General features: G+C 44.7%; 1 protein-coding gene across 1 annotated transcript in view; it reads left to right on the top strand.

The window, feature by feature from the left end:
- Window positions 1–25,683, top strand: part of RAB3GAP2 (RAB3 GTPase activating non-catalytic protein subunit 2) — an 80,454-nt gene that overhangs the window by 38,001 nt on the left and 16,770 nt on the right. Inside the window, exons 16-24 of the mRNA XM_053308848.1 lie at window positions 632–714; window positions 6,124–6,188; window positions 7,785–7,875; window positions 9,748–9,875; window positions 13,294–13,507; window positions 14,692–14,789; window positions 17,658–17,763; window positions 20,044–20,204; window positions 22,174–22,390. Coding sequence (XP_053164823.1) covers window positions 632–714; window positions 6,124–6,188; window positions 7,785–7,875; window positions 9,748–9,875; window positions 13,294–13,507; window positions 14,692–14,789; window positions 17,658–17,763; window positions 20,044–20,204; window positions 22,174–22,390 — 1,163 coding nt within the window. The remainder of the gene's footprint in view (window positions 1–631; window positions 715–6,123; window positions 6,189–7,784; window positions 7,876–9,747; window positions 9,876–13,293; window positions 13,508–14,691; window positions 14,790–17,657; window positions 17,764–20,043; window positions 20,205–22,173; window positions 22,391–25,683) is intronic.

The following is a 25,683-nucleotide window of genomic DNA, read 5'->3' on the forward strand; positions in this document are numbered from 1 at the left end:
TACCTTGTGCGTCTGTTGTAGCTAGTGGCTTCCAGAAAACAGACATGCAGTGGTCCCACACAGCTGTCTGTGGCTTCCCAGAGGCATCTGGTGGGGCCTCTCTGTGAAACAGGATGCTGGGCTAGAAGGTCCTGGGGCCTGACCCGGCTGGGCTGTTCTCATGTTCTTCGTTGTTTGGTGGTGTGTCTGGCATTGCTAGTGACAAGCAATACAGCATCCTCCCAGTGGCATTGTGTGAACTGAGTCAATACTCACTGTATAATTTTGTAACTTCAGAGGCTGAACACTCCTCTGCTTTGATAGGCCTCTTAAAAATAAAATAAAAATGGCAAACTAGCAAGGTGACACTGGGGGGAAGGTCTGAATATCAAATGCTGGAGACAAAGGGTGGACATTGTTGCCGTCATGACCGGCTGGAGAGCTTTCAGAAAGCACCTTTCTGACTGCCTATGGAAACAGAATGCTGGACAAGATGTACCTTGTGATCCAGCAGGGCTCCCTCTTCCTCCCTGTGCTATTATTTCATGGAGCTTCTTGTTTTGAATCTGTTCTTTGAATTTGTCCATCCCCGGCTGCAAAGGAAGCGTGCACTCTAAACAACCTCACTCTGTTTCTTTCAAATATCTTCCAGTGATAAGAAGAGTGAGCGAGCCAAGGATTTGCATCTTGTGAAGAAGCTAGCAGCCTTGCTGAAAGTGAAATCATTAAATCTGGGTAGGCTTGTTGTATTTTTCCGTTGTTAGATTCTTGGAGTCATAATATTGTGTCCTTTTCGAGAGTCACCCATCTCCAAGGGAGAAGGGTTTCACTATGCAAGATTATTCTCCGTTAGAATTCAATGGCTCAATCACCATTGTAAAAAGGAGTTTCTACTTAGTATTTGTATATAGGTTCAGACTGATTGAAACTTTATGCCACTCATGCTAGGCTGCAGGTGTGGTGGCTCTGCAAATATGATGGCAGCCTGCGTGGAGCACTCGGTGTGGTTCTGTGTTTTGATGGCTACTGCATAGGCAGTAGAGCAACATTTGAAAGTTCTCTCCATGCTCTAGGAACTTTTGCTGTGCAAAATTCATTGAGAACAATTGCAAATTACAGTATTTTCCAACTCCTGTTGAGTTAAGTATGGCTCGTGTAAACGTTTGGGAAAATGTCATACTGTTGCTTGGTATGACTGCTGTGGATGCATTTATATTACCTCATATTTCCAATACTGAAATACTTTTAGAAGTAAAGTATGTGTGAATGTTCAAGGTTTCATAATAAGTTGTCAACTAAATTGGCGTGAGCTAATATGGCCCAAAGAGATGAGCGGTGAGATGTCCCTTGGAGAAGTAGTTTGACTTAGAGACACAGATATGAATTTAAGCAAGCATAATTCAACTTTTCCATAGATTTTCTTTTCTACAAGATGCCCATCCCTATTTCTCTAGTTATTTGAAAGCGTTGTAGAATTCTAACTTTTAAAATCAGAGATTTAAAAAACAAAAAGAATTACATAAAATACAAAATTACATGCAATAAAAAAACTCTAAAAATTTTTTCTCTTTTATTTCAAATAAGATTACAGCAGTACGTATAACATAATCAAGGGTAACTATATATATGTATAAATGAAAAAGGTGGGTGGAGGAGGAAAGAAGAAGAATCCCTTGAGCATAACTTCAACATAAAAAGAATTATCTTGACAGATGATTATGAACAAGCAAAAGCGGTGGCGGGGGGTGGGGAGGGGAGGGGAATGCCTAAACTAAAACTGCTACCAGTATCCTTGCTTTTTGTACCCCAGGGATTAATGATATGTTGGTTCAATGTAGTTTAAATTTACTTCTTCGATGGAGCACATTAAAAGCTAGTACAGGCATATCTCGCCATTCACAGACCCGACATCAACGGTTCCGTGTATTTGTGGTCAGTTAATTGACGCCCAACATTGGCATACACTGGGGAGGGGAGGGTTAATTTTTGCATATCCATGGTGTCGGGGTGGAGGTAGAAATGACATCCAAGATCATTTCTGGCCACTATTTTGGAAAAAGGAGCCCTTTTGTGGCTCATTTAAACAAATACAGAAATATTTTTTCCATGATTTTTCATGGGAAAATGGGGGCTTGGGGCCTTTACGGGGACATTCCTGGACAGCTGGAGACTCAAGTAGCACAGTAGAGCACAGTATTTCCAACTTCTTTGCCGTCCCCCCCGTCCCGCCCCCCCCGGTTGCCTTAATGGCCCATTATCGTTGGAGAATGGAACCCTCACAGCTAACAGGGTTCACCTGTACAGTTTCCAAGTATAACACTGTATTGTGAGTTCTGCAGAAGTGGCATGGATTAGGCCACATCTTGTATAAATAGTCTGCATTTCTGAGATCAGTGTGGTGTTGGGGTTTTTTTGGAGAGGTCTGTGATGAGTTGAATGTGCCCTTTGTGCATTGTTTTATCACAACTTCTAGGCATAGAGCTTAATAAAGGTTTTTGTTTTGTTTTCCAGTTATGTGTCGTCGAGTTTATTTCAGTGTGCTCATTTGCATGATCTTTTAAACAAACTGGATTTGGGCTAACAGTTTATCTGTGTTAAACTGCTGGTAGAGGTCAATCAGTGAGCAAACGCATTCCGACAGCACGCTTGAAAAATGAGAGCAAATGATGCAGACTCTCAGCCTGTACAGTGTGTCTAGAGCTGGCAAGCAGCAGAGAGCAACTCACCTGTTCTACTCTAGCCTTTGGTGCTCTAAGAAATGTCCTTGTGCCAGGTGGCGTCTCCTTTCATTTGCCGTTCACATCGCTAGTTTGCTTTTCAGCTAAGCCCTTTATGCCACCCATTTATGAGCTGAACGTTGCTGCTTTCCGTTGTAAATAAGTAGGTGACACAACACCCAGGCTAGCATTAAAAATTTAGGGCCAAACTGCTTGACTGTCACTGCAAATAATGTTACAAATCATTTGGCTGTGCAAATGTATTGCTACTGGCAAAGTATAACTCATGACGGTTCAGCTATTGTGTGTTTGCTGTTAACTTCACTGCTTGGAAAAGGGTTTGTGTGTGTGTGTGTGTGTGTGTACGTACGTACGTATGTGTACACACATAACATGATTTGTCTCAGCCTCAAGTCTGCAGTGGGGCTGGGATTGAAAGGGTTAGGGCGTATGTTTGAGCCAAGAGAAGAACTTGATGCAAACAATAGAATGGTGCAAAAAATGGATTGCGGACTTGGTTGAACATAATTCTGCACCAAAACAGTGGTGCATCAGCTGGTAACCTCCTGGCTTGACTATTGCAATGCGCTCTACGTGGGGCTGCCTTTGTACGTAGTCCGGAAACTTCAGTTAGTTCAGAATGCAGCAGCCAGATTGGTCTCTGGGGCAACCCGGAGAGACCATATGATGCCTGTTTTGAAACAGTTACACTGGCTGCCGATACGTTTCTGGGCAAAATACAAAGTGCTGGTTAGGGGTGTGTCCGAACCGGTCTGGAGGCCATTCTAAAGGCCTCGGAACTTCCAGACCGGTTCGGACTTGGCCGGTCCGGGTCCGGCTGGGGGGTCCCCCTTTAAGAGCGGGGAGGGCTTACTTACCCCTCCCGCCTCTTTGCCCCCGCCAGAGGCCGTATTGTACCTCATAAATGGGGCGCTGGAAACGAGCCCGCCCCCCGTGAGCGGATTAAGGCCAAAAATTAGTAAAGTACTGCCGCCGTCCCGCCCTCCCTCCCCCCCACCCCCCGAGTGCTCACCGCATTGTTTCCAAAAAGAGAGGAGCTCGCGAACAGAGCTCCTCTCTCGGCAAAGTCTGTGGCCCAACTGGGGCCTGGGGCGCATGCGCGTGCGATACGACATCTAAAGGAACTTCTGCCGGAGGCCCGGTCTACCTGGCCTCGTCCCGCCGGGTAGACCGGGCCTCTGGCGGAAGTTCCTTTAGACGTCGTATCGCGCGCATGCGCCCCAGGCCCCAGTTGGGCCACAGACTTTGCCGAGAGAGGAGCTCTGTTCGCGAGCTCCTCTCTTTTTGGAAACAATGCTGTGAGCACTCGGGGGGGGGGGGCGGGACGGCGGCAGTACTTCACTAATTTTTGGCCTTAATCTGCTCGCGGGGGCGGGCGGCGGGGGCTGCTGGTTTCCAGCGCCCCATTTACGAGGTACAATACGGCCTCTGGCGGGGGCAAAGAGGCGGGAGGGGTAAGCAAGCCCTCCCCGCCCTAAAAGAAAGGCCCCCCTTCGGTGCTGTTCCGGACTGCTCCGGACCATGCACATCCCTAGTGCTGGTTATTACCTTTAAAGCCCTGAACGGCCTGGATCCGAGATACCTTAGAGAGAGCCTTCTTTTACGTGATCCCCACCGCACGTTAAGGTAATCTGAGGAGGTCCATCTCCAGTTACCACTGGTTCGTTTGGTGGCGACTCAGAGGCGGGCCTTCTCTGTAGCTGCTCCTGGGCTGTGGAATGCACTCCCAGCAGAAATTCATAATCTTAATTCTTTAATGACCTTCAATAGAGCCCTTAAAACCCATCTGTTTGGCCTGGCCTTTCCGGGTTTTTAATTAGTTTTAATTGTTTTAATGTTAACCTGGTTTTCAGGGTTTTAATTGTTTTGATAGTTTAATTGTTTTTTAAGATGTTTTTAAATTGGTGTTTATATTTGTATTTCTGTTTTAATTGTTTTAAATGATTTATATTTTTTAATTGTAAACCGCCCTGAGCCAGCTTGGAAGGGCGGTATAAAAATTGAACAAACAAATAAATAGATAGATAAATAAAAATTCCAGAACAACAGTATGAAAACAGTTTGGGGGTAAGAAATATAGATTGGGATGTAAACTTAGATAGATGTTGTGCATCACCCATCTGGTAGGTTTTTCCACTAAGAGGCAACTATACTCTTCTTTGCAGAGTATATTGCAGAGCTTTGACTGATATAGTTTCTTCAGGGTTTGAAAACCATCCTGATATTACCCCAGGATCTATTAAAATGTTCTTCTAATGGAGTATAGTTGCCTCTGCTTTTGCTTTCCTTTTCTAGAGTTTGTGCTGTTGTGTCAGTTACAGGAACACAATCAGAGGCGTAGCTGCAATAGAACAAAGTGGGACATTTATCCCTGGGCCCCTGAATGGGTGTCAGCTTGGTCTTCACTCTCTCCTCCTACCTCTCTGACTCACTGGCATGCTGGCCTCCTGATCCCAGGCCTCCTCTCAGTTTCAAGCCAATGAATACTTTTTAGGAGGAGAAGGGGAGGAGTGTCAGGCAGCATCCCTCCTTTGCTCATGGCTGGCTAGGTTCTCAAGCTCAACCCACCCTTCCCTGAGCCTGTCAGGCTGAGGGAGGGGTCCTAGCCAGTCGGTTACGAGGAGAGGAGGAGGGAAGGGTCGGGCCAGGCCAGGCCAGGGGTACAATGTGGAACCCTTCCTCCAGAACACAGGAGGAGTCCATGGGATATAGTTGCAGGCTTTTTTTGTCTGGTTTAGGCCAGATTTATTTAGTTTGTATCTTTGGGGGAACTTGGGCTGCTGTGAAGGCAGAAAAGAAACCTCCTAGGGCCATTTAGGATACTGGGGGAACTTGATTGCAGTTCTGTCAACCAGCAGTCAAGTTGTGCCCACACTGAGCCTTAGGAACATAGGCGGCTGCCTTATACCAAGTCAGACCATTGGTCTATCTTGCTCAGTATTGTCTACACAGACTGGCCGTGGCTCCTCCAAGGTTACAGATAGGAATGTCTCTTAGCTCTGTCTTGGAGATGCCAGAGAGAGAGGTTAGAACCTTCAACCACATGACAGATGATCTGAAGAAGATACTAATAAGATGGGCAGGCAATTTATTCTGCTTTTAGGCTTCTGCTAGATTGGGGCATGAGTTTTAGTGTTGTGGACCTGGTGAAGAAATCTACATGCTGTGCTGTGTCACAGGACAGAGCCAGGGATTTTTAAACCATGCCAGTAAGGAGCAGCTGGCTACAGCTTTCTGCCTCAGAGTGGTACAGTGCTAGGTACTCTATATGTCTTCCCTACTTAACAAGTTTGGGCAGGCGAACAAGTCCTCTTGAATATGGAAGCCTCAATAACTAAAGCAGAACTTCATATCTAGTGGTGATTAAATTGCTTGTCCTAATTCTACACATTGTCTTTCTTTTCAGATGTGATTGAAGCTGAAGTGAAGGAATTAATTGTTGATATTAAATATCCTGCTACTAAAAAACAGGTAATTGGCCAAAAGGTTGTTCTGCAGATTAATGCCTTTCCACCAGAACCAGGTAGATGGCTCGCGGACATGCTGACGTGTGCTTGGCACTTCTTGGGAACATAGGAAGCTGCCTTATACAGAGTCAGACGATTGGGCCATCTAGCTCAGGATTTAGTTACACAGACTGGCAGCGGCTTCTCCAAGGTTTCAGGCAGGAGACTCTCTCTCAGCCCTATCTAGAGAAGCCAGGGAGGGAACATGAAACCTTCTGCTCTTCCCAGAGTGGCCCCCTCCCCTAAGGGGAATATCTTACATTGCTCACACATGTAGTCTCCCATTGAGATACAAACCAGAGTGGACCCTGGTGCATGAGCCAGCGTGGTGTAGTGGTTAGAGTGCTGGACTAGGACCGGGGAGACCCAAGTTCAAATCCCCAGTCAGCCATGATACTAGCTGGGTGACTCTGGGCCAGTCACTTTTCTCTTAGCCTAACCTACTTCACAGGGTTGTTGTGAGGAGAAACCTAATGTAGTACACCACTCTGGGCTCCTTGGAGGAAGAGTGGGATATAAATGCAAAATAATAATAATAATGAGGGATGTGCTCCAAAACCCTGTTTAGAGCACATAGAGGGGTGATTCCAATGACCGCCCTTCACACACGATTAAATGACGTGCCAAGAACACATCAGCACATCCTTGAGTGACATCGGGGCAGACATGTTCTTGACTCATCCTCGCCTTCAATGCATGTAGGGGGCTGGTGGGTGCTATGTTCATCTGGAGTGGCCCTCCGTTATGACTTTTTGTGTACTTGACAATTTTGTTTCTATGTGCAAACCCTTCTAAATCTTTAGATAGAGAGATTACCGTAAGAATAAAGAGCTCCTACATTTCCCACTAAACTCAGAACATATAGCCCCCCTGTTTCGTATTGTTCAGAGGTGATAGAAGATGGCACACTCGCATCTGGTCCTATCAAGATGCTTGTGTGTGGAGGAGCTCTTACTCCTGGCAACTGTTGTACCTCTTTAAGTAGTTCACCTGCCATTTTGGAAACGATTGCTGTAGTGTAGTAACTTTTCCTTGGATTTCCTTAGAACACACTCTGTGGAATGTTTAAATCTGACCTGTGAGATGTGATCAGTTTTTGGAATAAGGCAGACTGTAAACACAGGACCAATATTGTAGATTTCATTTATTGTTATGTTTATACCCTGCTCTTCCTCCATGGAGCCCAGAGCAGTGTATGTGGTTATGTTCATCGTGACAACAACCCTGTGAGATAGGTTAGGCTGAGAGAGAAGCGACTGGCCTAGAATCACCCAGTGAATTTCACGGCTGAACTGGGATTTGAACTCGGGTCTCCCTAGTCCAACACTAAACACTTCACCACGCTGGCTCTCTGTAAAGAGATTCCTCTTTACAGTTGTGTTCTTCAGTAAGTGACATGAAGGTCCACTTCAGGGCCCACCAAGCCTTTCTCTCCCAAAAAGGAGGAGTATTAAGCTGTATTGAAAACAATTCTGATTTCTGCCAGTATGGAATATATATAATAGCCACTTGCAATTGAAGAGACATTAACTGCATGTGGGGGTGTATCTTTTAATGACAGGCTTTGGAAAGCATCCTGGCAAATGAGTGTTTGCCACTCTCTTCTCTGACAAACATCACACAAACGTTGATGGCTACATTAAAAACACAGGGTAAGTGAACATTTTGGAACTCTTAGTTCTGTTGCAGAATTCAGAGGTAGCAAAAATTGAGGGGGGGGGGACAGTTCAGATCCTCAGTGAAAACAGTAACTACTGAAAACTTATCTGCCTTTATTTGTGAATCCTCTTCCAGTGATTGTAAGATGGATATCTGAATTTCATATGAAAGGAATTGAGGGGGGAGGGCAAGAGCTGTTCCTTCTTTCCCTCCCACAATTGATTATCAGGAGGTGAGATGCTCAGATTGTCGGGGGAGATGCTTGGGAAGTGTGTCCTCCTTTCCTCATGTCCCCAATAATTTCGGTAAACTTCCTACCTGATGCAATAATTGGGGAGAAGAAATTGGGCTCACAGAATGCCTTTCTCTGAATTCGCACGTGTCTCATTTTTATTATTTATTTAAAATATTTATACCCTGCCCCTCTAGTACACTACCGCTCGGGGCAGCTCACAACATCAATTAAACAGATGCAGTGTAAAATAGGACTACAGGTTGAGTAGCCCTAATCCAGACATCCAAAATCCAGAATGCTCCCAAATCCGGAAACCACCATGGCATGTGCCTGCAGCACCGACTTTACATTATTTTCACATGAAATCTGAATTTCATCGCCACCTAAAATGCCATGTTTGAATCTAATATGACCAGCAACGTTATTGCACTGAAAATTTTCTCACTATTAGCTTTCATTACATTTACAGCTACCTGTAGTTATTGTAAATTCAATGCTTATTTGTTTTTATACTTTAAATTTAAAAAAAAAAAAAGTGTACAGTAACCTTTTGTGTTTAGGCTTGGATCCCATGCCCAAGATATCTCATTACAGTATGCAAATATTCCAAAATCCAAAAAAATCCGGAACACTTCTGGTCCCAAACAGTTCGGATAAGGAATACTCAACCTGTACTAAAATTAAATAGATTAAGTTAAACAAATTAATAGACCAGACTAAAACCACAATTAAAATTACATTTTTTAAAAAGTTGTATGACAAACATGCATGTCCATTTGACTATGTTTCTCTGGGCGTTTTGGTGAAATGGGCATACAGCTGTACTGCATTATTCGCAGGGGTTTTGTTCCCACATATTACCACGGGTAATGAAACGGCGGATAATGAGGCATTGAGTCTATGGGATCGTGGGAGTTTGGTTCCTAGACTAAAAAAAAAAAAGCCCCCAAAGTGCCCCCCAAATGTGAAAATGGGCCAAATGGAGTGCCTTGCTGTGCTTTGCGGGCCTTTGGGAGTCCAAGGACGCTCCCTCAAAGTCCCAGGAATTCAGCGAAAAATCTTGGTTTGTTTTTGTTTTAACAAATGTGCCATGACATGGCTCTCCTCCACAAAATGGCATCTGGAAATGACCTCAGAGGTCATTTCTGGCCAACACCACCCCACTCCCGTGCGTATACCAAGGTTGGGTATTAATTACCCGATGGTGGATACGTGAAACTGCAGAGGTCCACCTGTATGTGGTTATAATATCGCATGAGTGTACACATGGGATATATGCCATTTTCTTCATTAAGTGTTATCTGTATAGGAAATGTTTCTTGTACATAGGTACCGTGTATAGGAGAGCCTTTAGGTTTGTGTTAAGCTCATTTGAATACTGCATTGTCCTTTCCTTTGTATTCAGTGTCGTATTAAATGTCTGTTCTGAATGAGAAGTTGACACCTGCTCTGCCTGAAGGCACGACTCACCCAGGCTTTCAGCTCCTTGGGAAGACACAGAATCCTCTTGCAAGTGGCCATGCCCTGGAAAGATTGCTTAGCAGGGCATTTAATGAAGCTGCAAAGAAATTTCGCAGCTTCATTGCACATTTATTGAGACTAATGTGCATCTATATTTCTGTCTCTTCAGAGGTGGAGTGTGTTGATGAAGGGCTGCTGCAGTTCTGTGCCAACAAACTGAAGCTTCTGCACCTCCATGAGTCAGTCAGCAAGCTAAATTCTCAGACTGTACTGTCTGAGATGGTGCCATCTGATCATGTGAGTAGTGTGAAGAGCTGGTTTTGTGCAAGAAATAACTAAATGTCTATCTTTGGAGTGAGTGAAAGTGTGTGTGTGTGTGTGAGAGAGAGAGAGAGAGAGAGAGAGAGAGTGTATGAAGGGAAAATACACAGGCAAATGTATTGCCTTCTATAAAGGAGCACTAATGTCTAACTAATGACATTTATAAAGGAGCACTGATGTCTAAGTATTGACATTTAATGTGTGCTAACACGATATTGAGTTACAAGGTATTTTTAAAAAATCTGTTTGGTATTATTTTGTATTAAGAAAGCCAGATTCTATTCCAAAAACGTGCCATGTTGCTCAATTTTGCATTCTTTGTTTCTATCCAAAGCAGATATTGAGGGCTGCTTCATACGTGATGCCTCTTATTCACAGAAAGGGAACTGGTGTGGGCAAAACCCTTTTTACTATGAGCTGCAGCATGAGATCTGGGCAACAGCTGGCTAGTGTTATCATGTACTGACAGCAAAATAAACACTTGTGCTGCTCTTCATAAATATGCATAGATGCCTTTTCCCTATACAGAAGTTATTTAAATGGGGGGGTGGGGGGGGACAACCACCTTGTATCAATCCAAATGGTAGCATGTGCTAGATGGAGAAAAGCTGGTCTTGCAGTACTGAGCATGAATTGGCTCCTTTGCTAAGCGGGGTCTTCCTTGGTTGGCATTTGGATGGATGACTCCATGTGAGTGCTGTCTGCTGTAAGATGTTCCCTTTAGGGAAGAGTATCTTGGGCCATAGCTCAGTGGTGGAATATGAAACTGAGTGCCAAGAAATTTAGGACCATCAAAAGGAAGTAGTTTTTCACACAACGTATAATCAACCTATGGAATTCTCTTCCACAAGATGAATTCTCTTCCACAACAGCCTGGGTGGCTTTAAGAAGGGTTTAGATAAACTCATAGATGACAGGAGTGGCTACTATCTATGGCTACTAGTTTGAGGGTTATAGGCCACCTCCCGCCTCAGAGGCAAGATGCTGGTATTTACCAGTTGCAGGGGAGCAGCATTAGGAGAGATGGCATCAGGGGCATATCTAGGGTGGGGTAGGCAGGGCACGTGCCTCGGGCAGCACTTGAAGGGGGGTGCCAAATATTTTTAAAAAAATTTTTAATGGCCACCGAAAACAAAATGGCCACTGTGCATGCTCAAATGGCCTCTGTGAGGCCCTAGGCCATGGCAGGCCTTGCAAAGGCCATTTGAGCATGCACGGCAGCAATTTTGTTTTCAGCGGCCTTTCCCCCCCTTTTCCCTAAATTATTTTTAAAAATGGCCACTGCACATACTCAGATGGTCCCTGCGAGGCCCTACAGGCCAGCGGGGGGAGGGGGAACCTTTGCAGACCCCCCCCCATGGCCTTTAGGAAGCCCCCCGAAGGGGCTACAGGTAAAAGATTTTTTTAAAAAATAATATAATATGTCACTACACATATTCAGATTGGCACTGTGTACAGAGAATCAGGGCTTGTGAATACTGAGCGGAAGCTTATGAGCTAGGATTGTATTCATTTGCTCTTAGTTTGTTTCTTGTGGTAAGTAAGTTAAATGTGATGTCTTAATAATATGGCTATTAATGGTGAGTTTGTCTTTGAATCAGTGTGAAATCCTTAGTAAGGCCCACTGGGAATTTCTTGCTCTCTTTCTCTCATTTTAACTGTCTTTCTGAAATAGTAGAATATATTCCAAGTAGTGACACAGTTTACTCTGCACATCCTTTAATTATTTTCAGAGTATCTGGGAAAAGTCAAATTCTCCATTGATTTTTAAAACTTATGTAATAGTGATGCTACAATGCATAGTAGAGAATTAGACAAGCACTTCTGTTTACAGCTTGACATAGTATTTGGGTATTTCATGAGCTTCAGCATACTGAAATTTGTAGTTTTCCAACATTTTTTGGTCTGACTATGTCCACTGCTAAATAGATTTTCCAATATTAAAAGATTAACGAGCTTGACTTGTATTTTTGAGCTGATACTATGGTAAAGTTATCTGAAAGATGGGTGTGAGATGTTTGGACAGCGGGTGCAATTTCAGTGCTTGCCCTAGGCGCTATTTTCCCTAGATACGCCTCTGGACGGCATACCCTCAGCTCTTGCCTGTGAGGCACTCAGAGGCACTGGTGGGCCACTGTGTGAAACAGGATAGGCCTTGGGCCTGATCCAGCAGGACCTTTCTTGTATACTTATGCAGAAGGTCCAAGGTTCAACCCCTGGCATCCCTAGGTAAGGCTGGCAGAGGCTCCTGCCTGAAACTTCAGAGAGCCACTGCCAGTCAGTGTAGATTGAGCCAGATGGACCAAGAGTCTGACTCTGTATAAAGCAGCTTCCTGCATTCCTAGCAACATGCCATTTGTGGAAGTACATTTTGCTTGCACAAGTGGGGAGGGACGGTTTTAGCCTCCCTTCGTTGCCCCAATGCCTGCTGAATATATGTAGTTGAGGGTTGGGAGACCTCAGGGACATATTTTTAGTGGCCATTGGGGGCAGCAGAGGGAAGGGGCATAGGAAGCTGCCTTATACTAGGTCAGACCATTGGTCTGTCGAGCTCAGTATTGTCTACGCTGGGCCTGCTCAATGTTGGCCCCCCAGCTGTTTTTGGACTACAGTTCCCATAATCCCCAGCTACAGTGGCCAACAGCCAGGGATTATGGGAGTTGTAGGCCAACATCTGCAGGAGAGCTGAAGTTGAGCAGGCCTGGTCTACGCTGACTGGCAGCAGCTCTCCAAGGTTTCAGGCAGGAGCCTTTCTCAGTCCTACCATGGGGATTGAACTTGGGATCTTTGACATGTAAAGCAGATGATCCCCACTGGTGAAAACTGCTCCCACTGCCCCATTATGTGAGTGGAACATACTTCTGTGAGTGTGATGTTAGGATCTGCTCTTAGTATTTCGCAGTTAACTTGAGATACCCTTTGTCCTGAGCCGAGAGCTCTGCAGCGTTCAAAAGTAGTGGTTTCCTTTGTTTTCGTGTCGACTTTTTGCAGTCTATGCATGGAATATGTATTGCAAGAGAAAAATGTTTTTTAAAGGTGACTGTCTTCTTGAACACATACTTGGCTTGCCAAGTATTCTCCAATTACATATTAATCAGATCTGACCCAACTGCCCAAGCAATCTTTGGATCAATTGAGGGTTGCCTGTAAATCAGTCTGCAGTCTGAAAGGCGTGACTGTTGTGACCTTGCAATGCACGAGTGGTCCTCTCAGCTTCCGCTGCCATGTTGAAAGGGGTCAGATCATGCAGTAAAATGTCGCCATTTGGGGTGGCACCAGGTCTTGAGTCAGCCCTGTTAGAGAGGGCAACTCTGATGAATGGAATTAATGTGTCATTATTTCCAGATCATAAATATGATCTTCACTGTCACATGCTTGACTAATTGCTTCTTAGGACTTGGCGAAATTACTCAGGTTAGATGAGAAAGAGTTTACCAGGCTGCAAATGCTGCTGGAGAATTACAAGCAGCAGAACACCCAGCCTTCTGTCCATTTTGCGGAGGATGAAGATGGAGTGCTGCCCGTGAAAACTTTCTTGGAGCATTTGGAATATGAGAAGGACAAGATTAGCGTGAAGAAGCTAGATGAAAAAGAAAATGTGGCTTTAGGTATGAGCCTTTTGATGGTAAATGCTGCCTTGGTAACTGGAATTTAAGGGATGCATGACTCAGTCCAGTTATTTCCTGTGAGTGTAGTGGCCCAAACGTGTACACACACATGGAAGCCTCCCACTTTTCAGAGTTTCTCCATTCATGCAGTGGATTCCCTGGCAGAGCTGCCTCATCTGTTGCAGTAAACTGGGGACTCCATAAGAACATTGGACTAAACAAAGGGCTCTGGATCAAGGTGTTACTCTGCAACCCTCCATTTAACAGGCTGAAGGGATGTCTGGACATTTAGATCAACTGCAGAGTGGTAGTGCTGGGAGGCAGGGATTAGACGTAGCTCCCATTAGCATTACATGTAGATGTAATGCCCGTATGAATTAGCCCAATCTGTGTGCATTGCTTACTTATTGATCCCAAAGAAGGATAGAAGTTGGAAGAGGACAGTGATAGTCTGCCTTTGGCTTTCAGTTGGAAGGGCCAAATGATCTTTGACATTAAGTCCATTATGCGTTCCGATGGACTTGTTTTTAAAAGACTGAAAATCAGGAGTGCTCCGTTCTTGGATCAGGGTAAAATATAGGCACAGTTGTGCTGTCAAGTCGGTGTCGACTCTTGGCAACCACAGAGCCCTGTGGTTGTCTTTGGTAGAATACAGGATGGGTTTACCATTGCCACCAGTATGAGATTATGCCTTTCAGCATCTTCCTCTATTGCTGCTGCCTGATATAGGTGTTTCCCATAGCCTGGGAAACATTCCAGCGGGGATTCAAACCGGCAACCTCTTGGCAAGTTACTTCCCTGCTGCGACATTAGGTGGATCAGGGTAGAGGAGTCCAAACCTCCCTGCCCCCCGTCCCGATCCAAACTGGAGGACCCATGCACACTGTTTTAAAAAGCGGGGGAGGGAGCCCCCATCGGAGCTAATGAGAACCTTTCCATACATAGTGTGTGGGGAGGCCCCCCAGTTGGACTCGGACCATGGAAGGGGATAGGGTTAAAACCTCCCCAAGCACCTGTGTGTTGCAGTTCTGATTTGGCTGCTGTTTACTCGGTTATAAACAGGTCCATGAACCCTAATCATGTTTTGACTAGTTTGGCCCTAAGTTACAGTGGATTAAACTTCCAGTTGAATAATGGTAACTAATAATTGTAATTACAATAATTTAATTATTGTAACCGTGCAGGCAGTTTTTTTTTCTGGAAATGTTTACACGGAGAAAGTTCGACAGAAGAAATGTGCCATACACTGGAGGCTGCAGGATTTAGTCCCCAGCTATTACTGGTGAGTAGCCCATAACCTTTACTGTTTTACTTTTAATTCGCATCAGAGGATCTAATTCATTGCCTGATCTCTGGCTAACATCTAATGTTAGCCAGAGAATGGAGAGTGTGCAGTCTAGGAGCGATAGTGTTGAAGCTGAAGTGTGGCAGGTGCTGGTGAGAAGCACTGGCGCAGCAGGGAGATGTGGAGCTTATGTCACTGCCGGAATGAGTGTTTCTAAAACAATGGGTTGCTTCCTGGCTTTCAGTATAGCATCACACCCCTGCTGGAATTTTCTCCCAGGACCTGAAGAAGAGTTGCATTTGTGCAGGGGGTCCTTCAGCAAGCACCGCACTCTTTCTGTTCCCAGAAGGAGCTTCTGGTAATGGAGTGGCGGTCCACAGAATGCTAGGATCCAACTCCATTTTCGTTCAGTGCTCTTCAAGTTAAGCTGCTATGAATCTATAACAGAGTAACACATGGAATAAAATGTGCTGTTAACAAATATCTCTCATTTAAGTTGGCCTTTCTGGTTATAACGGGTTAGGACCTACCCACCTAGAGTGGAAATTGAAAGAGCTATGCCATCGTTGTGTAGGGTCTGAATGAAAGGTCTCTGTGTGAATAAGCAGATTTCATAGAGGAAATATCTTTGCACAGCGTAGTTTCCACTGTTATTGCCATGGATAAGGTGGAGGCTGGCAAAATGACTAGGTGGTTTCTCGTCTATTCTATCTATTTATTATACTTTTGTCTTCCAAGAAACCCAGAGCAGTATACATTGTTTATCCTCACCACAACCTTGTGAAGTAGGTTAGGTTGAGAGAGAAGTGACTGGCCCAGAGTCACCCAGTGAGCCAGTGTGGTGTAGTGGTTAGATTGCTGGACTAGGACTAGGGAGATCTGAGTTCAAATCTCCCTTCAGCCATGATACTAGCTGGGTGACTCTGGGCCAGTCACATCTCTCTCAGCCTAACCTACTTCACAGGGTTATTGTGAGGAGAAACTTAACTACGTACACCGCTCTGGGCTCCTTGGAGGAAGAGTTGAATATAAATGTAACATAATAATAATAATAATTGCGTATAGCCTATCTACATCATGCTCTGCACCCCCGCAGAGATGTAGACAGGCTATACCTCCCTCGCAGCTCAGGTGGAAGAGGAATGCTGCAAGTCCATCAAACAGTAGAGGAGGAGAAAAGAGGCTTTGAAGAATATATCAAGGACAATGAAGAAGATGCACTTAAAATGGTCAATAACGTGAAACTATTCAACACCAATAAAACAAAGCAGGCCTACAAGAAAGAACAAGTCAAGAACTGAGCAGAAAAATGGAAAAATAAGCCCCTGCATGGTCAATATTTGCACAATGTAAGAGGAAAATCAGACCTCAACAAGACCTGGCAATGGCTTAAGAATGGCAACTTGAAGAAAGAAACAGAGGGTTTAATACTGGCTGCACAAGAACAGGCACTAAGAACAAATGCAATAAGAGCAAAAGTCGAAAAATCAACAACAAACAGCAAGTGCTGCCTTTGTAAAGAAGCAGATGAAACAGTAGACCACCTAATCAGCTGTTGTAAAAAGATCGCACAGACTGACTACAAAGAAAGGCATGACAAGGTAGCAGGGATGATACACTGGAACATCTGCAAAAAATACAAGCTACCTGTAGCCAAAAATTGGTGGGACCATAAAATTGAAAAAGTTGAAGAAAATGAAGATGCAAAAATATTATGGGACTTCTGACTACAAACAGACAAACATCTGCCCCACAATACACCAGATATAACTGTAGTCAAGAAGAAAGAAAAACAAGTTAAAATAATCGACAAAGCAATACCAATTCGGGGCTTTTAATCACTGTAATTGTTTAATTGTTTTAAAATGTTTTAAAATTGTTAATTGTTGTTATATTGTGTTAATTTGTTTTAGCTCTTTACTGTTTTAGTGGTTTGTTTTAATTGTAAACCGCCCTGAGCCATTTTGGAAGAGCAGTATATAAATCAAATAAATAAATACCAGTTGGTAGCAGAATAGAAGAAAAAGAAATAGAAAAAATAACAAAATACAAAGATTTACAAACTGAAATTGAAAGGCTGTGGCAGAAGAAGACCAAAATAATCCCAGTAGTAACTGGCGCCCTAGGTGCAATTCCAAAAAACCTTCAAGAGCACCTCAACACCGCAGGGGCCACAGAAATCACCACCAGCCAACTACAAAAAACAGTTTTACTGGGAACAGCCTATATTTTGCGACAGTATCTATAACAGCAGCAACATTGACAATAAAATTCTGGCATCCCAGGTCCTTGGGAAGGACTCAATGACTGGATAAAACAAACCAGTCAATAACACCTGTCTGACTGTGTGAATAATAATAATAATAATAATAGTAGTAGTAGTAGTAGTTATTAATGGCTGAATGGGGATTTGAACTCGGGTCTCTCAGGTTCTAGTCCAACACTCTAACCACTATACCAGGCCCTTTATCATGCTTTCCCTCTTTAGAACCAAGGGCCACATTATCAGTGACCTAAATCCAGACTAGAGTTGCTCTGTGCCTCTAGGCATTTTGTGGTGCTCTGTGATATTGCACAGTCACCTGTGGAAGAGCTTATCTGGGACACTCACAAGGCTGTGGAATGCCTTATGCAACATGTCAACATCTTCTGCTAGTGCAAGAACTAGCCTGGAACAGAGATCCCATTTTTTGCATAATATCATTGCGTTACTTTCCTTAAGGTAGCACAACAGCTCTGTGCTAATGCAGCAGTGTCTGGATATTGGTCAGTGGCTTCAGGCCAGGGTGTTTAGGAGAGGCGATCTACTGAACCTATTCCCATTTCAGAAAAGTCTCTTTTAAAACTATTTTTACCCTCCCTTAGACCCTCCTTTTCAGTGTGTGGCTTTCCAAGGAAAAAGATATGCTTCAGAGAACACAGTCGGTTTGCTGCCTTCATGCCGCATTATCCCTTCTGAGCAAAATGACAGGTGAGAAGAGTTTGTAGAGTCAAAACAAGCTCGTGATCACGTCTCTAAAAATGTGCCATTGACCCCTGACTCTGCTAGCACTAATTAATATGGTGACTAAAGCCACGCTTGGTGTTGCATGTGAATATATTTCAGAATAAATGAGCCAACTAATGATGTAGAAGTGTGCTTCAGGGCCGTCAGTGAAAGAAATCTTTGTTTCTCATCTAGAGTGTAATAAATTTAAGTAATTTAAATTTGCATGTGCCAATTGGAGCATAGGACATGTGTCATGGAGGCACTTGTGGACTTTTTGCATGGAGTCTGGACAACCTGGGAACTGACCCGGGCAGTGGTGCCAGTGCCTGGTTGAGCATCATCCCGCAGCACCCGCAAATGGTAGGCCTCACCTTTAGACACATCCCTGCCTTCTTTCTTAGAGTAATATAAGAACAGGCCTGCTGGATCAGGCCCAAGGCCCATCCAGTCCAGCATCCTGTGTCACACAGTGGCCTGCCAGATGCTGCTGGGAAGCCCACAGGCAGAAGCTGAGGGCATGCCCTCTCCCCTGCTGCTGTTCCCCTGCAACTGAGGCTGGAGGTGGCCTTTAGCCACCAGACTAGTAGCCACTGATTGACCTCAGGGAAGCTCCGAGGGAATGCCTCCTCACTTGGTATGTGGTGCGTGAGGCACCATCTTACAAGGATTCCCTTTTGTGTGAGGAATAAGAGGCAATTGCTGTTCTGAGAGCATCTGCAATTCACAGTTTTGGAAGGACTCATATTATTCATTCATTCATTCATTCATTTTATTGATTGATTGATTGATTGATTGATTGAATTGTGCTCTGCTTAGTTGATCAATGCAGACAAATGCAGTGGCAGTGTTAAGGCACTTGGCTGCTTGAGGAGCGCCGTGAAGTACCACCTGCCCCCTGGACCAGATCCTGCAGACCCCTTCCCTTCCCTTCCCTCCAGCACCAGCCTTCCCACCCTGGGGCATGCTCTGCTTGCACACCTACCTGCTGCCACTGCTTTTACTATAGCAGTGTGCATGTGACTGCTTTGTCCGCTCCGGCTCTGTCTATTGCCGCTGCTGGAGTAGCAGCACCAACAGACCCTGCGTGGGTGAAGCTGCGGAATGCCCCCACTGCTAGAGTACGAGCAGCAGTGGCAGATGGGCAGACGGGTGGAGTGTGCCCCAGGGATGGGAGGCCTGTGATGGGGGAAAGGAGTGATGTCCCACAGGCTGTGGAGCAGGGGGCAGGCTTACGGGGCAGACAGAGCGCATGTTGGGAAGGGGAGGTGCGGTGGGGGAAGAGCTAAGAAGAGGGGCAATGGAGAGGAGGGTTGGCAGCAAGGGCCAGTGGGAGGCCTTCAGGGGTGGAGAGCCGGTTTTTCAGTAGCAAACCTGAATTGTCCCCTTTGCCAAGCAGGGTCTGCCTTGGTTTGCATTTGGATGGGTGACTGCACTTGAGCCCTGTCTGCAGTAAGTTATTCCCTTTAGGGGAGGGGCCTTTTCGGTTGTGGCCCCTCGGCTTTGGAACGCCCTCGCTGAAGAGCTTCGCCATGTTCCCTCCCTCAGTGTTTTTAAAAAAACAACTTAAAACACAGCTTTTTAAGGAGGCTTTTTAATGCTCCATTTTCGGTTATATCTGGTAGGTTCTTTAGTTCTTAGTTTTTATAGCTCTCGGTTTTTAAGCTTTTGAAATATATTTTTTAATTTCAACTTTATACTAATTTTGCTTTCTAACCTGACTTTTAACTTGTTTACTCAGTTTGGTTAATTTCATTACTTTTATTGTATATTTTATGTTTTATTGTTGTGAGCCTCCCTGAGCAGTATTGTACTGGAGGGGTGAGGTATAAACATTTTACATAAAAAGGTAATAAATAGCTCGGTGGTAGAGCATCTGCTTGAGCATGGAAGGTCCCCGGCTCAATCCCTGCCATCTCCAGGTAGGGCTGGGAAAGACTCCTGCATGCCTGGAACCTTGGAGAGCCACTGCCAGTCAGTGCAGGCAGTACTGAACTAGATCGACCAATGGTCTGACTCAGTAGAAGGCAGCTTCCTATGTTCCTACGTGGTGTGATGCCTGCGGGAGCAGGCAGAACAGGATGACCACATTCGCCACCTGAAGCCTAAGCATCACAATACAGGTGCGCCTTTGCAAACTGATGCCGCCCTAACCAGCTTCCTTTTGGCTTAGAAGTATAGTTTATGTTCCATTTTTGATTGCATTTTGTAATGCTGATTTTGCTTTAAAATATGCACCTCTGAGTCTTCTTGTTTATATTTTAGTTGCTATCGATGAATCGTGGGATTCGCAGTCGGTCTCCCCCTGGTGGCAGCAAATGCGAACGGCCTGTATTCAGTCTGAGAACAATGGAGCTGCCTTATTATCTGCTCACATTGGGCATTCTGTAACAGCACAGATAACTGACAGCATAGCAGAGAAAAAGGCAAGTAACTTAGCTTTCATTATCTCCACTGTGCAATGATTCCCCCCACCCCCCCTGATTTTTCCACTTTCCTGAAACAAAACTAATATCTGAAATCTACAGTTAGTGGATAGGATTTTAGATTCACTGCGATCTGGGAAATTATGGTGAAAACCACATTTCTAGGTTTGTGGTAAACCAGGGCAAGCTGCTGAGCCGTCAACCTGGAACCTACTGTCAACTTATGGTGAACTAGTGGGATGAAATTTATGTCCTATTACCCTTACACTTTGCTAATGCCATGAGTTGTTGGCAGTTGTGTTGCGTCTTGCCAACTAGGTTTTCCAGCTTTATTTTGCTCAAAATCCTAGGAAGTTCAGCAGGAGGTTCATCTGAAACCAGCATGATGAGCCAGCGTGGTGTAGTGGTTAGAGTGCTGGACTAGGACCCGGGAGACCCGAGTTCAAATCCCCATTCAGCCATAAAACTAGCTGGGTGACTCTGGGCCAGTCACTTCTCTCTCAGCCTAACCTACTTCACAGGGTTGTTGTGAAAAGAGAAACTCAAGTATGTAGTACACCGCTCTGGGCTCCTTGGAGGAAGAGCGGAATATAAATGTAATAATAATAATAATAATCTGCTGCTCTTTCTCCAAGAAGCTCAGGAAGGCATAGCTGGTTCCTCTGTTTTATACTGACAATAACCCTGTGAATGGGTCTAGGTTGAGAGATAGCCCAAGGTCACCCAGGGAACATGGTGATTGGCGAGGGAGTCCAGCATTCCAACCAATGCACCACACTGACTCTTGTATTCAAAAATTAGTCGGAATATGTGGTTGTGGAAATATTTTTTGTTCCAGAACTTTGCATAATGCTTTTCTAAAAATGTGTTTTTTAAGCTGCTTTCGCTTAAAAAAACATATTGAGGTCATTCACACAAGCAAGAACTGTGTCTTACCCAGGTTTGGGAGCAGTGTGTGCTCCCAATTTTCAGTTGTGTGGAAGCAAGGAAAGAGGAAAATCTGGGTAGAAGTGATTGTGTGGAAGCAAGGTAGGAGGGGAACCTGGGTAGCTTCTCCTCCTGCCTTGCTTCCACACAATCTCTTTTCTCCCCTACAACCTAGTTGTTTGCACCCACACAACCGAAAATTGGGAGTGCACACAACTCCCAAACCTGGGTAGAACACAGTTTTTGCTTGTGTGAATGACCTCACTGTTCAGCACTTGGGATCATACCAGTGGCCCACCACTGCACTATAAAATCTTCTATATTTGAGTAATCAAAACATAGTTTAAAATGCTTTCCATGCTTTCATTTAGTCTTTAGGTATTAGTCTTTTACAAACCCATTCTGTTTTAGAGGACTACTAGAACATAGGGAATATATACACGTTTGGACATATAATTAATAGGTAGCATGAGGCTTGTTCAGAATAGGTTTTCTAGTTAGAGGGTATGTTTTAATGACTTCTGAAAGTCTACAGCCCATATTGAGACTGACTAGAGTTAGTTTGCTGTCTGTCTGATATTCTGGTTGTTCTGGGAGGAGAGAATTAAGACTTAGAAAGGTAAGAGCCTAATTCTCCTGGGTCTGAAGTGTTAAAATGTGTGTTTTAGATTGTGTAGTATTGTATCATATATCTTCATTTCCTTACCTCAAGCTGGTTGAAAGCATAGTAAAAGTTGATATATAGAGGCACCTTGTTACCCTTTTTACTGGGATTTTTCCTTGTTTTTCTTTAAGGATCTTTTTAATACATTAAATAGCTAGAAGTACATTTAAAATATCGTTATGTTCACTAAGAAGTTGTAAATGTTACATATGTGTATTATATAGCGATTGTATAATATACGTATCAAGGATCTGGGATCTGGCTGCAGCATGCGCTTGGGAAACCTGAGTACCAATGTGTGAAATAGCCCTAACCTGATTGTTTCTTCATGGTCTGTAGCTAAACACCAGAGCATTCACAAACAATCTTTTCCTCTAGTTTTCCCAAATAACTGTAGGTACTGACACAGACTCCTGGGAAGCCCTCTCCCTTGACTCAGAGTACTGGAAGCTTCTGCTGAAACAGTTAGAAGATTGCCTAATACTTCAGACGCTCCTGCACAGTAAAGTGAGCAAGAAGACGAGCCCCAGGTCCTCTCTGCAGGCTGAGCCACTTGGCAGACTCTCTGTGAAGAAGCTGCTTGAGGGAGGAAAAGGTGAACTTGCCAAAAGATCTTGGGTATTTTTGCGTTCAGCTTTCATCCTTTACTCAAGAACAAATTTGGTTACCTGCAGTACAGATATTCATCCGTAGCCAGTGTGCTCATTATTACCGTATTTACCTGAATCCATGACTAGGTCTCCCCCCCCCCCCGGTTCTTTAATGTTAGAAATTGTGGGCTCGTCTTAAATTCAGAGTCCTCTTCCTTTCAGGTAAATACAGGTAACCTGTATGTTTTTTTAAGGGGGTTCATCTTAAATTTAGAGTCACCTTTTATTCTGCTAAATGAGGTATATTTAGCTAGGTTTTGGGACATGTTGGATCTGGGCTGTGTTCCTTAATGTAGGGCTTGCACTGCTTTGTGTTTCTGTAACCAACATTGCACTTTTAGAAAGCCTCTGCAACTGAATCAGTAGCCAGCTGCTTCTGACAGGAGTGTCCTGGGCAGGCGCGAACCACAAGTGGTTAGGGATGTGCGAACCAGTTCTAATTAAAACTAGTTCACACTCAGACCAGCTTGGTTCAAGTGGTTTGACCTTGGACTGGATCCAGCTGGTCTGCATCCCATTTTGGGCCTCTGCATGCTCAAAGAGACCTGAAATGAGATGCACACTGGCCCACGCGATCAGTTGGGAGGGAGGAGGAGTCCCACGCTGCTGCCTCCATTATCCTAGGGACAGCGGAAGCCGCAATGGGGATTCCTTCTCCCTCCCTCCTGACTACATGGGTTGGTCTGCATCCTATTTTGGGCATCTCTGCAGAGAGGCCCGAAATGGGATGCAGACTGGCCCATGCAGTCAGTCGGGAGGGAGTTTGGGAGGGAGGAGTCCCCGTTGCTGTCTCTGCCACCATCCCTGCCGCTGTGGCCACTTCCGCAGCCATCTCCTCCACACAGCAGCGGTTTTAAAATGTGAGGGAATCCCCACTGCTACCTTTGCTGCCACCCCGAGCCGTGCATACGCGGATTCCACGGGGTATTTTTTCGTGTATGCCAAGGTCGGGTGCATATGCTGAGGTCGGGTGCCTATTCCCTGACTGCAGATATGCGAAACAGTGAGTGCTGAGCCCACAGATAATGAGGTTTGTCTGTATATGTATTTTTATTCACTCTACATACATTTTTAAAAAATAGTCTGGAACACAGTCATTAGTTCAGGATGGACAACCATTGGCACTCCATTCATTGGACTACAAATCAAAATATATTGACTGTTGGCGATGGGTGTTGTAGTCCAACATTGGCATCAATTGCCAAAGTTTGCTACCTCTGCATTAAAACATCTAATCTGCAGTGGACCACAACACCTGAATTGCTTCTGTTATTTCATATTAAATCTCGAAAGTTAGGAGGTAAATAAATGAACCAGCATATTGTTTGTTTGAGGAGGGAGCTCTTCTTTGTTCCTATGCAGTTTGAACTCTGAGTTTTTCTACATTTCTCACATGGATTCTCCTTTAAAAAAAAAAAAATCCATATAAGTAGAGAGCTTCATTTATAATCGTCTGGCTTCCTATTAAAGAGCTTGCCCCAAGCTTTTTCAGCACTGCATTGGATTGGCAAGTCAAATAATGTATCTAAGGTGCAACATTCATTGTGATATCTGAACTGAGGGAGAGACCAAATGGATCCCAGAGATACAGAAGAAGCCTGAATAGAGAAAGGCAAATGAATTTATTCATGTTTTCACTTTATATCAGAGAACCAGACATATATTCTATTAGTCTTATAGTTAACAGGATGACTTCAGCAACTGTGAGGTAAATCTGATATCTGGGATTAGTGTCCATAGCTTATGTGGCATGTATTGGTGCACATACACCAGGAGCGAAAATGGCTGATGAAAAAGGCTTGCCTTTTTTTTCTGCTCCGAGGCAGTACATGTTTAAATTGTCCTGAGCAAGATATTGAGGTTGTATTAAGTTGTTTAATGTAATAGTGTTAAAGTAAGACACGGGAAATATGAATTGATGTGATTAAAACAATGACAGTGGTATCTTGATTGCAACTGGTCTTGTGGTAGCAAGCATGACTTGTCGCCTTAGCTAAGCAGGGTCCACCCTGGTTGCATTTGAATGGGAGACTTGGTGTATGAGCACTGTAAGATATTCCTCTTAGGGGATGGAGCTCCTCTGGGAAGAGTGTCTAGGTTCCAAGTTCCCTCTCTGGCATCTCCAAGATAGGGCTGAGAGAGATTCCTGCCTGCAACTTGGAGAAGGCACTGCCAGTTAGGGGTGTGCACGGAACCGTCTGGCCCGGTTCAGTTCGAGGCCGGACCGGCCTCGAACGGAACTGGGCCAGTTCGGTCCGGCCCCCCATCGAACCCCCCCTCGGTCCAGTCCTGGTCCGGTCCGTGAATTGTTTTTTTTTTTAAAATTAAAGTTAATGAGAAGTACCTGTAGCCCCTTCGGGGGGCTTGCTGAAGCCGCCGGGGGTGTGTGTGTGTGTCCCACGTGGGTTCCCTCTCCCCCCGCCGGCCTTCCTCATCACCACCACGGCCGGTTATGTAAAGCATTTTCGGGCCTCTGTAAGAGCGAGTGGCCACCATTTTGGCGGCTGCCGCGTATGCGCCAATGCCTTCTGCGAGGCCATGCCTCACAGAGGGCATTGGCGCATGCACGGCGGCCGCTTGCTCTTACGGAGGTCCGAAAGGGCCGAAAATGCTTTACATAACCGGTTGTGGCGTTGATGAGGAAGGCTGGCAGGGGGAGAGGGAACCCGCATGGGACCCCCCCCCCGTGGGTTCAGCAAGCCCCCCGAAGGAGCTACAGGTACTTCTCATTGACTTTAAAATAATAATAATAATAATAATAATAATAATAATAATAATAATAATAATAAAATCGCAGACTTGCCGGACCAGACCCTGCGGTCTGTTTTTGGTCCGACGGAACCAGGTGGTGGTGGTGGTTCGGTTCGACCACGAACCCCCGGACAGTCCACACATCCCTATTGCCAGTCTGTGTAGATAATACTGAGCTAGGTGGACTAATGGTCTGACTCGGTATATGGCAGCTTCCTATGTTCCTAAACTTCTGAACGTTGATTTCTAGAACCATGTCATGCTAACCCCAAGATTAACAGCTGATCTGAATATTAGAGAACCTCCATTCCAAGAAATCATTTCAAGGGGATATGCCTTAAATCTGTAGAGGAGATGGGAAAGGAGATGCAGTACATATGCCCTTTTCTTATCTGATATACCACATTTGCAGAGTTTAAATGAGAACATGTCCAGTCATAACATGAGTCCGGGAGTGAAAAGAGAGAACTGCTTTATCACATATCTG

Source organism: Hemicordylus capensis, chromosome 1 (genome assembly GCF_027244095.1).
Source record: "Hemicordylus capensis ecotype Gifberg chromosome 1, rHemCap1.1.pri, whole genome shotgun sequence".
Classification (NCBI taxonomy): Eukaryota; Metazoa; Chordata; class Lepidosauria; order Squamata; family Cordylidae; genus Hemicordylus; species Hemicordylus capensis.